General features: G+C 33.7%; 1 protein-coding gene across 2 annotated transcripts; it reads right to left on the reverse strand.

The window, feature by feature from the left end:
• Positions 1-5,699: 5,699 nt before the first annotated feature.
• On the reverse strand, positions 5,700-13,065 carry LOC106759848 (copper methylamine oxidase). 2 transcript variants are annotated; one of them, XM_014643201.2, is made up of 12 exons: positions 12,645-13,065; positions 11,847-11,956; positions 11,390-11,695; positions 10,628-10,740; positions 10,185-10,515; positions 9,853-10,068; positions 9,515-9,751; positions 9,052-9,237; positions 7,542-7,682; positions 6,837-7,105; positions 6,491-6,572; positions 5,700-6,127 (listed from the first exon to the last, which is right to left on the reverse strand). In XM_014643201.2, exons 1-12 carry the CDS (start codon positions 12,829-12,831, stop codon positions 5,993-5,995), a joined length of 2,313 nt encoding a protein of 770 aa, XP_014498687.1. In that variant the 5' UTR covers positions 12,832-13,065; the 3' UTR covers positions 5,700-5,992. The 2 variants fall into 2 exon arrangements, with proteins under 2 accessions (XP_014498687.1, XP_022636288.1); XM_022780567.1 differs by having other exon boundaries at positions 11,390-11,625; positions 11,834-11,956.
• Between the last annotated feature and the right edge of the window lie 1,159 nt (positions 13,066-14,224).

Consider the following 14,224-nt stretch of genomic DNA (forward strand, 5'->3'; position numbering starts at 1 on the left):
AATGGATTTGATGATTTTATTGCTCTATTTTACATCATAATTTTCGAAATACATAGAATTTTGTATATTCTCGAGCCGTACGAGGATAAAACTTACTATACGTTTCTAGGGGGGGTATCTATATCTATCCCAAAGGGCTGGTTATCGAATTGTTGCAAGGAATGTTCGACCCCAAAGAGAGGGAAGAGATTTGGATCCTATAAAGAATGAAACCTATTTCAATATTCCTGTTATTCTTTCATTTATTTGACAAGGGACGCTTAACCTACAGGAACTGTTCAGCATATTTAAAAAAAGGTAGGTGTTTTTATAAAACTTAGCTCGAATCCACAAACGAAATTCAATGAATGAAATCAAAAAGGGGGTGTAGATTATTTGTATATAGATTTACAAAACTCCCCGCTCTCTTGTTATATTCATACTTCATATTTTTATTTCATATTTCTTATTATTTGATTATCATTTCTTTTTAATACTGACTCGCTCTTTCTTTTTTTCAGTGACTAATCCTAGTTATTTGATTTATATACTTTTTTTTGATAGTAAATACATGAGAGAGAATATTCAAAATTGAATATTTCTATTATTTGATTTTTCATCCAATGACTATACATTTTTTTATTTTTATGGAAATACAGGAAAAAACTCTATGGAAAAATGGTGGTTCAATTCTCGGTTACTTAATAGGAAGTTCGAATACAGGTGTGAATTAAGTAAATCAATGGAGAGTCTTGGTCCTATTGAGAATNCCAGTCTAAGCNAAGAACCCAAAATTTTAACTGATATAGATAAAAAAATTCAGAGGTGGGATGATCGTAATNATTCTAGTTATAATTCTTTTGATTATTTAGTAGGTGCTGATAACATACAGGATTTCCTATCCGATAAAACTTTTTTAGTTAGGGATAATAAGAGGAACAATTATTCCATATATTTAGATATTAAAAAGAAAACTTTGGAGATTAACAACAATCATTCTTTTCTAAGTGAACCACAAGTATAATATTTTAAACATCAGTAATTGTATATTTTGATTTAAAAATATTTATTGATAACTTTGAAATTCTTATCTTCAGTTCACACGTCCTTAAAAGTAGTCGATGCATGAGGCACCAATACTTGAAGATGATGACATGGCTAAAGCGGAGGATGATCCTATAGCAAAATTATTTTCAAGAATTCCCAGGTTCAACAAACGATCAATACAAATATACTGGGATTCCAGAGTATTTGGTCTCCCCGCCCATATGCCAGTATATATACATTCAATAATGTATCCGAGATCATTGCGAGAGATAGGATGTTGAATATTTCCATTATTCAACTATGGTGCATGTAAGATAGTTAATTTTGTCTACCATAATAGTTTTATTCATATTACTAGTTTCTAACAACTTAACTTTGTTGTTATAGGTACATGGACACAGTCATTGTAGACCAAGGTCGGTCTTCCATTTACGGATTTGTTGAATATAAGACCATCCAACGTTCTGGTAACATATTTGAAAGCAAACAAAATTATTTGCAAACATGGATGGCTAAGTCAAATAGAGACGTATACATTGTGCCATACATTGATGGGTATGTGTTGTTTTATGCAAAAGTTAATTAAAGTTTACTTAATTAGTTTACTAACTATTTATGATGTTCCAAACAGGGTTCACTAGCAGATGTTGGTCCTCATTCTCAAACAATGTACAATTGTATTCTTATGTTCGCTACTCAGGAAGATGAAAATGAGTTGAGAAACATGCTTCAAGGGTAAGTGTTTCGCCAAAAATTACTTTGAAATTCATGTTGACCTTAATTTTTTATGATTTGATACTTATATTAATATTAGTTTGTGTTTATAATGTAAATAGAGTAATGGGTAAATCTCGAGGTCAGCTAAATCATTCCTGTATTCAAAGGTTGGGTGCATTTATAGTTTTAATTCATTTACTATGTTATTCAATGATCTTAATCCTTGACTATATTTAGTTTGTCATTTTAGTGTAACAAGCACCTAGATTCATGGGAATGTGGCTTCTATGTGATGTCTTGGATTAAGACCATTATTCGAGCTGGCATTACAGGTACTGGAATGAGGTAATCATGCTTACCTTCAAAACATTACAAATCAAATTTATCTTTGAACATATATCAAACCATAATGAATCTTTCTTAATTGTGCAGCGCTTCAAGAGTTCATCTCCTATACCAGAAGACACAATAAAGGAGCTAAGGTAGGAGTGGGAAACTTATCTTCTACAAAACTAGAACTAGGAAGACTTATATTTGTTGTTGAACATTACTTAGGTTTAGTTTAAGTTTATAATTTCATAGTTTTGGGCTTGGATTGTTTTTTAGCTGAAACACAAATATAAATTATAAAAAATTGTTCTAGGACAATTTTTTGTTTTTCAGGTGTGGTTTTATTGTTAAAATAAAATATTTTTTTTTAAATACCTCGTAGACGTTGATTAATGCCAGGTCCGACGTCTACAGACGTCGATCAATGCACAAACAGACGTTCATTGAGTTACAGTGGATAAAACATTCCAGGGCCTATAAACGTCGCGTCTGGACACATCAAACGTCTATATAAACGTTTATTGTAACTACATTCGATGTCTGTCTATGTAGATGTCTGTGATATACAAATCCGACGTCTATAGACGTCGGTTATATCCTACTCAACGTCTCATGAACGTCACCCACATAGACGTCGATTCTAGATGTGACGTTAAAAGTCCAAAATAACTGACGTCTAAAGCGCTTTCTGCACTAGTGTATGGCATTATCAACACCAAATGACAAGAACCATACATTGTGGACAGACCAAATGGCGAGAATAATTAATAAGTGTGAAAAATAGTTATTTTTTTTACACTTATATATGATCTTAATCTTGTAATTGTTTATGTTATTACTCAGTGAAAAGTTGTAATAGGAAGTAGATTGTTACGTAAATTATTGTTTAGAAAAATATGTATAAATTGGAATATGTCAGTCAGTTCTCGTAGAGCGCAAGCAAAAATTCGCAGAGCCGGAAAAAGAAATTTGCACAGCGCACCAACGCTTGTGCGCTGAGCGAATCATGAAAGTTAAAGAGCCAGCAATTTGGAAATTCGCATAGCACACACATACTTGTGCGCTGAGCGAATTACAGCAGTTGAAAGTGCATCAATTAAAATTAATTCGCACAGCGCACAGACACATGTGCGCTGAGCGAATTAATTAAGTTGATTGGCTTAAAAGACGTGACAGAAAAGAGAAACGATCTTCTGACACGAAAAATAGAAAAATGCTCTGGACAACTGGAGAAGACCATTAGGAGACCCTTCAAGACATCAAGACTTCACTTTCTGCAAGGAATTGTTGTAAAGAGTACGTTTTAGATGTCTAGGAGAGGCTAGTTTTTTTGTTCATTGGAATTGGTTGTATGACGATACATTAATGTAAATTTCTTGTGCAATATATGTCTTTATTCTTGTTCTTTTCTTGACTTGCTTTAGATTATACGGAAGTATAATTCTTTTTAAAGGTTCTTTTGTACTGGGAAGTATAGAACCAGAAACGTAAGAAAAGAAACTAAAAGTGACTACACTAGGAATAGCTTCTGTACTTTTGGTCATTCTAAACATCTGATTTTAATGCAAAATTATCTGTTGAATTAATTAAGGAATTAATAATTTAATAAATAATTTTAGAACTTGCTTTAAGGAATTAAATCAAGATACACTTATGTGAATGCTTGAACAGAGAACGTATTTTATCAAAGATGTTACTGTAATGTTAGTCAAAGACCAATTCCTAGAACACCAACTGTTTGATAAAATACCAAAAATAGTTTCTTGTATTTTTTTGTGTATTTTGATGTCTAATTGAGTTATAAAAGGAAGAATTGTCAAGTGTTGCACAAGTCCCTTGGGAGAATGATACTTTACTTATCCACTATATTACTTGTAACGATTTGGTATACTTGCCAAAAAGTTATCAATAATGTTTTATTGGCAACTCTCTAATGCCTTCTACTTGACTAATTGGACCTAGATTAAACCTAGATTAAAGAAATCACAACCATAATCCTACTTTTGTAGGTGCAAAACCTAAGCTTCCCAACCTTTGAGAAGAGTAGCACAAGCAACACGGTTGACTCCAAGAGCGAAGGCTCTCATTCGCAAGTCACAATTATGCATCTTGCATATTGCCTTGATGTCTTGGAAAGATCTGGTCATGTATTTCTTCAACTCATGATTCACCTTTTTCTCATCCCACATGAAACCTTGAATATTCTACAAGCAACACACAACCAGAAGAAGTTAAACAGTAAAACGCTTCAAACGACACAAGGACCCACACCTCACTTCGTGCTTCAACTTCTTCCAGGAACCCCCACATGCACCCTTTCTTCCAACCAGATGTTCTTCAAATGAGTAACTGTCGCACTTAAGAAAGAAAGACCGCTAATTTGTTCCTTAGACAAACCATAACCCCAATTTTTTCTCCAATCTCAATTAAAAGAGGCCTGTACATAGAATTTTTAATTATTCCCACTTTGCCCTTCTAAAAAGTTTATTACACCATTATGCATTCATAATTTTTAATTCAAAATTCGTTTATAATGCCACGTAAACAAACTTAAACGATTGTTTGTCCAATTTGACGGCAAACCTTTAATTGCTTCAATTTTACAAAAAAAAGGACCCAATTGAAAAAAAAAGAAGAAAGAAATGGGACCTATTTTAGATTCTTGACCAAAATAGAAACTTACTAAGACATTAAACCTTATTTTAAAAGAAAAGTGTTTACCCATATTGATAAGATCCACTTCTAGAGTTGCATTCTTAAATTTTCCAAGCATCGTGAAGTTTTCTTGTAATCATTTACTTAGAGTGATTAAATTGATTGTTGTTATTACAATTATTGGAATGATTTGGGAGATCTCATTACATTTTCTTCTACTATTTTTCAAATTAAAAAGCTAGTGCATATAGTTAGAAATAAATATAAAAAACATATAAATAATATTGTCTCTAATTTTTTGTACAGATAATTTTTAATATTCAAATTAGGAAAGGTAGATGGTTTTATTTATGGACATAATATGACATATTTTATCTACTAATTAGGTGAATATTGATGGTACAACTAAGAATTGTCCTAATTTACTTTCATGTGCTATTATTTTTAGAAAAAATTAAAATAAATACAAAAATAATTTCATTGAGTTTATGAGAATAATTCATGCTTTGATCCACAAGTTTAGAAAGACTTTCAGAAGCTTTAATTGAAAAATAATTCTTTAATTTATTATGATTTTTTTTTATCAACAAGTGCTTCCTTAGAAGACAACATTAATATTTACATTTTTGTAAGCATGTTTAAATTTTTATTTTTTTTTTGAATAAAATCATTACGTTAATAAGTTAAGCTAATTTAACTTTAATTGATAAAAAAACAATATAATTTTTTTACTTTTTTACCTTCTTATATTTATTTAATTTATTTTTCATAATAAATATAATGGGTCAATATTCAGTAAAATTTAATTTTTAAATTTTTTTCATTTATTTTATTTTTTTAATAATTCTTCATGTAATAAAAAATTATTTATGTACTTTAAAAAATCTTTTACTCGTAATAATGCATAGCATCACCTTATTTGGAACTCATGGTGAGAAGGAACAAGAACGGGCAATCACAATAAAAATACCTTGAATCCTGAAATGAAGCCCGGTATCGAACCATTTATTTTGAACCAAATAATAACGTCAGATTCACTGTTTCACTACCAGCATCTAAAGTCAAATTTGAAATCAGATTCTCGAGTACAAAGAAAATCAAACGAACATTACCAACAAGCTTTCCCGAATAAACGAGATCAGAATTTTAGTTCACAGCTTAATAAATATTCTAGATTAAAAATATAAAGTGCTCAACTTCATATTTCAGGATACCAAAATAGTACTTTAGTTTCTCTTACCCAAACTTTTGGTGGGACAAGTTCCTAAAGCTTTGCCGTCAACCCACTCTGAATTGGCTTCGAAGAACCATTATCCTTAATGTCATTATCTTTAGAATCCATTTCACATGCATTAGGTGGGACGTCTACTGCTGGGGAACAATTGAAGAATCCATGAGGCTGCACAAAAGGGAGCTTTGTAGGTCAGACTAAAGGAAATCTTTTAGATGCAATGAAAATATGTAGCATGAACAAACTAATAAGATCAACACTCCAAAAACTCTGACAAAAAACGCATTGATGGTCTTAAAATCAGTAGTCATTTGATGGAAAAAATGTGGTCCAGTGAGCATTTAACACAAAATGATACCAAATAAAAATTTACTGATATTACAGTGCCGTTCAAAGTTCTCTGGATTCAAGCACTAACATTTGAAAGTTAAAAAAAATAAAAATAAAAACAAATAAAAAAAGGACCAACAAACTACCACATAAAGTTCTCGACAGAAGTCATATGGACAACCAACTGAATCATGTAATTACCGTGAGCATAAAACCAATGTGCTCTACTGGCATAACCGGCCAGTCTTCCAAACGGGGAACATGTGTGATTCCAAATACATACCTGTAAGTAACAGTTAGTCGTAAGGGGAGAAAATTTGAAAATAAGACGAGGGTGGAATGTTCAAGTAAAAGGGAAAAAGAATATGAAGAAACTTATTTTTGACGTTTCAATAAAACAATAAATAAAAAACTGAACAGGTTATTGCTTGATGCAGTTACATACTTCAACATACCACTTTTACTAATTTAGCATTACAAATTGTGTTAAACTGAATACTTTCATGAGGTCCAGTAGGAGTGTGTGGAAAAAAGGGGGAAGGGTTACCAAAGAACTATATTAGTTTCTTCCAAAGATCGGTTCTGCTTAACCCATGTAGCTAGTCCTTCACCAACACGCGGATTTTGATTTGGAAATTCTCCTCCAGGAAACATTTCATTACGTGAATATGTTGTTACCCAAAAATTATGCTTCAAGAAAGCAGCTCTTCTTAAAAACTTGGCTTCCGAACCTGCCAATGGTAAGCAGTTTGAGCCAGGTACCAGCTTGTATCCCGTCAACTGGCCAGTTCTATTGCATGTTCTAGTGTTCCTTACCTGAAGAATTATTAAAGTATTATCAGGTCTCGATCATAACCGAAAAAGTCAAAAACAGGTAGAACCATGTTCGAATATAACATACAAGGACCTGCTTTTAGATGAAAGTTGGACGCAAGATGCCAACCCACAATAAGTAAACATTTTCAGGTGATAAAACCTAGAATTTTCAGCACAGGGTACAAAAGACACTTGTTTGAAATTGTTTTCTTCCATAAGAAGCCAATAAAAAACTTTAACAGACATACTTATATGATATGATTGTATAGGCTATGTGTAACAGCAATTTCTCATCATTGCAATCAAGTATTCAACAGTTTGACAAAAATACAAAATTACCAATGTGGAGAATTCAAATTCCAGAAGAAACCAATCAAATACCAACAGTTTAACACCGATAATCAGAAGTTGGCTATAAAATCCACAGAAGACTTACAATCCAATGTCGAGCGGTCAAAGAATTACAATCTCGCATGGCTTCCAATTCAGATCTAAGCAAAGTCTCTTCAGCATAGAAAGCATTGTTATGAACATTATTCTCACCTGGTTCCTCAATTTTCATATTGACCTCCACAACCTACCAAACATCTTGAGAGAGTAAGAGTGTGTACATAGAAAAGAATTTGATACATAGTTTATTGGAGTGAGAGTAAGCTGTTCACAAGTAAAATTACATATAAATCACGAAAGTATCCAATTCTGTTATTTCCCCGTTAAAATAACAGTAAAGTAGGCTTCTGAATACCTAAGGAACGGACGAGGGATCTTACAAACTTGCAATTTCGGGCTGGGATGAAACAAAAAAATTTCATATTCATAAATCATGGTGAAAAAGTGGAGCACTTAACGAGTTTTGTTTATAAATGTTGACGAGTTCACTCTAAAATTATAATCAATAATCCTTTAAGATGAAACATTATTGGAGAAAATATGCTTTAAAGGTCTTCAGATATTTCTGCAGGATGAGAACTCACTGAGACCAGGACTATCGCAATGACCACTTTATTCATGTTTTAATCAAAATAGGTATGCAATGACCACTTAAATTGATTCATCTAGCACTTAAAAAGTACAAGGATATAATAGAAGTTAATTCTATTATAAATTAATGTTTATTAACAGAGACAGAAAATGATAAAGCAGAACCTAGTTAGGGGGTTCGTAATGCGGTTTGGTTCGATTTGTTTTGAACATTCCAAAAAAACACCGAACCAAACCAAACCATTTTTTTTTTAATTTGATTTAGATCGGTTTTGCGGCTTTATTATATAATTTAGTATATGTGTTTAGTCTTATCTTTTTTAAGCAATGGCTTAATCTTGTATAATGACGAACAATTTCATTCTTTAGTCCCCTATAATTAAATATTTGTTTTTTCAACATTACACAAGGAGTGTCTATATTTTTAACACCAAGGAAAAAACAAAACACAAATGTGTTTATGTTGTATCTATACATTGTGGCATAAATACTACGTGATCCCTAGAATCTACCTCTCATAAGCCTAATAAATCTGCTGTACACGTCTATACAATATTGCAAGAAATTCAAAACATAAACATATATCCTAGTATATGGATTGCTTTTCTAATAATTTCTCCTTTTGTGCTTTAGCACTTTTCTCCCTCAACTAATAATGTAACATTCACACCATCATGTAAACTCTTCCTCCACCTCATTCATGTGTTAAACATATTATTTTATACGTATGAACCAAGTTAGGTACATTAAGTTTTCGTCTCATGTACGTATTCTCTAGTATATAATTGAAATAATAATTAATATAGTAATATTTAAATAATTGATTTTGGTTCAATTTGTCTTTTATCAGTTCTGAATTCAAAATTTTCGATTTTTATTGGTTATCAATATTTTGGATTGGTTACGGTTATTTTTTTAGTTCGGTAACCTCGTAAGGTAAAATTTAGTAACTAAATGCAAATTACCTGATTCAAAGCTTCACCTGGTTTAGAATCAACAGACATGTCCATACGAGCAACAAAAAAGTGTTGATGAACTGGTGCATATAGACCAGGTGCAATCATGGTTCCATATTTCCTAAACTCTCCAGGCAGCAAGGCCCCTAGGCTAAGAATTCCAGTAAGCTTGACTTCAGCTTCAATCCTTCCATCCTGAAAAAACACACACCACCATTTTCCAGAGTTAAATATCATACGACGAAAATATAAAAGTAATGCATGAAAAAGTAAACCACAAAAAATGTTTAAAGCTGAAAGTTCCTTCAACCAAAAATACAAAGGATAAACAGATGAGGAGTCTTTCAATAATTCAAAGGGTGACCAGATCAGATACTGATGCTTGTGAATTTAACAATAATTAAATTGACATTAATTTAAAATGGCATTGATGTAAGCATATTTATCTTAAAAGGATATGAAACCCACTTGCCTGATAAAAGTGCCAAAAAAATCCATACTCATAGTTAGCCACAGTACACATGAAAGAGGCAGTAAGTCTCCTAGATCTCCGGACTTCTGCTAAGCCAGTTCTCCAATCTTGATGCTTCCAGAGAATTCCGTGATCCTCTTCATGTAAACATACACAGTTTTCAATTGTTTCCACCCCACCGGTGAAATTAGTGAAGTGAGCATCAAAATACTTGATGTAGCCCAAACAATCACATCCCTGTAACAACAAACATTGAGCTTAGACTATAAGGAGTCCCATTCACGGAGAACAATGTCAGATTGGAAGAAGCAAGACGACATATATGATATTCTAAAAACCTTCTTGAGGGAATGTGCATTTTTTCCCAAGCCATCTTCCCCAGCATCAAAAGCATTTTTCCGATAATGTGGGTCGTTGGGATCTCCATACGGAACAACCATCTCCACAAAACTCAGCCTATGAGCAACAGGCCTTCGCCCATGACTACCATCAACATATGCAACAGAATATATAACCAAACCTTCTTTGGGTGTGAATCCAATACGAAAATTCCACTGTTAACATATGAACAAGAAAGGCAAGTTAAATATATCAATTTTCAGTTATAGTTTCAATGAGTCAACTCTTTTGACATTTCCAGTGACAAATTCATAAGTAACCTAATATCTACCTTCTGCCATTCAACAAAATACCCATTGACACGGAAGCTTGGACCTTCAGGCTGAATAATTTGCAACGGTTTTACGTCACTTCTATCAGAGCCACCTCTGGTTTCACCCGGAGTATAATTCCTCAAGGGATCAACTGGTGGAAGGGGAACAAGTTTACGATCTTCAAACTCTATCACCACCATGTTTTGCATATCAACAAGAACATAGATGCCCTCAACTGGGCGAGCATAGCCATTTTCCATGGGGCAGTCACTCTCAGATTGACAAAATATGAGGGGTTTAGCAAGTCTTCTCCCAGGAGCATCTGCTTCACTATAATAACCAACACACCTGCGACAGGGTTATGCAGAACAAAAGTTTCAATACAAGTAATGCAAAGGGAAAGAATAATAATGTCTCCAGACAAGAGATCCATCAACAATGAATATCCAACTAAAATTACCAGGGATCGACCATTACAAGGTCCATGTCTTCAATACCCCTTTTCTTCATAGCCTCTATAAATGGGGGAAAACTTTTGACTACAGCCTCACATTCTGCATATTCCTCAGCATCCTGAATATAGAGAGAATTTTATGGAATTGAGGTTTGTAGATTATTAAAACTGCAGCAGCTTGAAAATGTTGGACATATGCGCAGAGACAAATCACTTCACAGCTTTTCAAAACTTTTACACTTCTAGTTATCTTGAATAACAATACTTGGACATCCAATTTCAGATTTAAACTTTACCAATACACTAAATCAATCACTGTTATTTCCCACTGATGGCAACGGGGTGACATGCAGTTTTGACCATTTAATTTATAGTTTGTAGGGTTGAAAAAACCAATACGTGAAAGATATAAGTAGAGCAAGCATAGATTGAAAAAACTTTAGATTAAATTCTTTTTGTGATCAATACAGACAGCCCAAAAAAAATAGTGTGACAAAGATGTAGAAATACTAAACAAATTGTTTTGGTTGAATTTAATTTTTTAATCAGGTTTGTTATTTACTATTCATTAGTCATAGTCTCATTCATAAGTAAAAGCAAGCCAACCAACTATAGAGAAAGCTATTTATCAACACATTCAGTGACCGGTTCCAAAAATGTCTGCCAAAATCTAATCCATCATTAAGGGGTAAAATTATATAAAAACAATAAAGTACCACACGAAGGTTAGAAAAGGAATCAGAAGTCATAAGGTAAAGACCAACATACCATTGGAGGCTGAACATCAGGAACAACATGTGATGAAATTACTTTTCCTCGGTGATGACCACCTCGAGTTACAGCATGTACTTGTGACAACTCAACAATCCATATACTAGTCAAGTTAGATTTCTTATTGTAAACAACAAGTCTAGCACATCTTGGAGGGAGTTTAGTTGGAATTAAAGGTCCTCCTCTAGTTCTGGGAAGTAAAGATGGTTGGAAAGGCGGAAAGAAATATGCATCTGCCAGTGCAACAACATTTTTATCGGGCTCCAGTAAAACTACTTCAATGAAGCGCATACTATCTCTAAGCTGTAAGATATAATAGAATCGGGAAGGAGATGAAACATCATAAGTAATCACTACTTGAACTCATTTAATTGTTTCCAGCACCATCCAACTTTCACTTAAACAAAGAATAAAAATACAAATACAAACAAAAAATCATACTGTAGCTGACAACCTCAGGAGTAGCTCCAGCGGCCCTCACAGTTGCCACGGCCACTGATATTTCAGCAGAAGTTAAAGGGTCCAAAGGGTGGCTGGACTGGGGCCTTGGCATTGCAGTGACTCCTATGCAATATTACAACGAAAATAGTAACATAGTTTAGCTAACATTAAAAAAAATGCGAAAGCAATCAGAACCTACATTCAAGAACTTTCAAAAAATGTTCAGAAGTAAGAGTACTTGTTTGATTTCCTTCTGACTTGTTAGTTCTAAACACTGTTTTCTAAACAAGTTCCACCACTCAGCAATCAATAATACCTCATCCAAAATTTAAGTTCGGAAAAACTAAAATCCCAAAAACCGAAACAGATGAGAAGCATTCATGTTCTCCCGTTCTCAGTTGAGTTTCGTGTTCCCAACTCGAGAGTGGCTATCCTTTCCATGAATAAAAGCATACAACGATAAATACACACGCAAGCACACAATCATTTGCCACATATCATTTCACATACCATCCTCGTAATATACACAGCAGCATGAGTAAGCCATATCATTTTTAATTACTCATGGTTCTTCATAATTTAACAGCACAATCCTACGTTTTAGTCTGTTAAACGAGATCAAAAATATATACGTAGACATGAATGATCTCTAGGCATAGAGAGAAGAGCTTAAGGATTATTCTGTTGCTGCAAATAAGTAATTAAACCCTTTTTTGTATTTTAATTTTTTTTTTTTTTTTTGAAATTGAGGTATTCGATTTGATGTGACGTAAAAAAGAGAAAGAGAAGTGAAAAGATGTTATGTAGGTACCCTTGGCAGCAGAGGCATTGGTGGAGGAATCGACGGGACGAATGAGAGGGACGTCGGTGGCGGCGTTCCACTCTTGCGGCGGGGCGGCGGCACGGGGAATGGCGGCGGAGTCGGCGGCGGGACAGCAAGAAGAGGACGGCGGCGGCGGCGGTAGTGGTGGCGTCGCCTTTTGCGAAGCTGTGGCCATTGCAGAGGATTCGCTATCTCACCGATTCCGCCACCCCAATAGGTCTCAGCACAGTACACTGACATACAGCAATTCACCCTCCTATTCTTCTTTTTCTTCTTCTTCCTTCTTGTTCTTCTTCTTCTTCTTCCACTGCACCAGCAACGTGATCTGAAACAAAGAAACAAACCGCGCAACACAGAGAAAGTGCAATGAATGAATAAATAGGAAGCAGAGCCAGCTGTGACGATGGACACGAAAAAAATGACTAACTCTACTTATATACTGCCAGATCATGCCACGTGTTTTCAGTTTTAACTCTCCTAATTCTCTTCTTTTCCCATACCATTATCATCGTTAATTACTGTTCCTATATCAAAATCTTACTCCATAAGCAACGCAAATCTTCATCTTAATTGTAATATTTTTTTTTTTATACAATCACAGTTAATAAATACCAACGGTAACATTTTATATGGATTTTAATAAAATGTAAAATCGACTTATAAAGTTAAGGCTAAGATTTCAGTTATGGCATGAGAAAAGTGAGATCCATGATATCACATGCAATTGAAGAATAAAATTAGAAAACCTAACACATTAAATAGTATTATTATTTATCATTTACACTTGAATATCACGTGCAACTTATATTATCATGTTTCACGAAAAGGCTACATTAACTTTTTTAATAAAAATAAGAATTATATTAAAATGATGAGATTTGGAAACAGGATAAAAGGGAGAATGAGGTAAGAGAGGGAGAGGACTTATCAATGGGGTCCAATACGATAAGCTGGTGGGGGGGTTGATAGGACGATCTGCTTTTGGGTTTGTACGTTTTCATAAAGTCCAAACAAGTAATAATAACCATTTTTGACATGACAACCATGCTTTGCTTCATCCCATGAAAGGAGGCCAAATTAACAAGCAAGCTACTGTCACTGAATCAGGGTACGTCTCTTTTGTGTCTATTCACATTAATTTTTAAGATAAGGTCTATTGACCGTATTAAAAATTAAGAAGGAAAAATTATGCATAATTTGAAGTGGGGAATGAAAAAGGAGAAAAAGAAAATCGAAAGTTTTGATGAAGAGGAAGCTAATTTGCTAACAGTAGGTCTACATCCACGACCAAGAATGATCAGAGTTAACAGTAGGTTTATTGAGTTAAAAGATGAGCACTTGCAGCCCGGTATTGACAAATAGTCTGACCAAGTGGTCCATTCCCTGTTAACATGAAGGAAACTACAATCCGACAAAATGGCATCGCAACTGGTATTCCCTTTTTGTTAATCAAAATTTCGAGTTTTGAGGAATTATTTACATAACCGACCTATAAGTAATGTTAAGTAATATCACCCAATAATGTCCATTCAATTTTAGTGATCTGATATATATATTTTTGTTTTATA

This window comes from Vigna radiata, chromosome 5 (assembly GCF_000741045.1).
Source record: "Vigna radiata var. radiata cultivar VC1973A chromosome 5, Vradiata_ver6, whole genome shotgun sequence".
Taxonomy (NCBI): Eukaryota; Viridiplantae; Streptophyta; class Magnoliopsida; order Fabales; family Fabaceae; genus Vigna; species Vigna radiata.

What these genes read in the sequence shown, in the direction of transcription:
- LOC106759848 (XM_014643201.2), bottom strand. Translation starts at nt 12,831, where the DNA reads ATGGCCACAGCTTCGCAAAAGGCGACGCCACCACTACCGCCGCCGCCG. An exon ending in TGACCGCTCGACATTGGATT is followed by an intron (nt 7,106 to 7,541) that starts GTAAGTCTTCTG and finishes ATAATTCTTCAG; the next exon opens with GTAAGGAACACTAGAACATG. An exon ending in GAAACTAATATAGTTCTTTG is followed by an intron (nt 6,573 to 6,836) that starts GTAACCCTTCCC and finishes TGTTACTTACAG; the next exon opens with GTATGTATTTGGAATCACAC.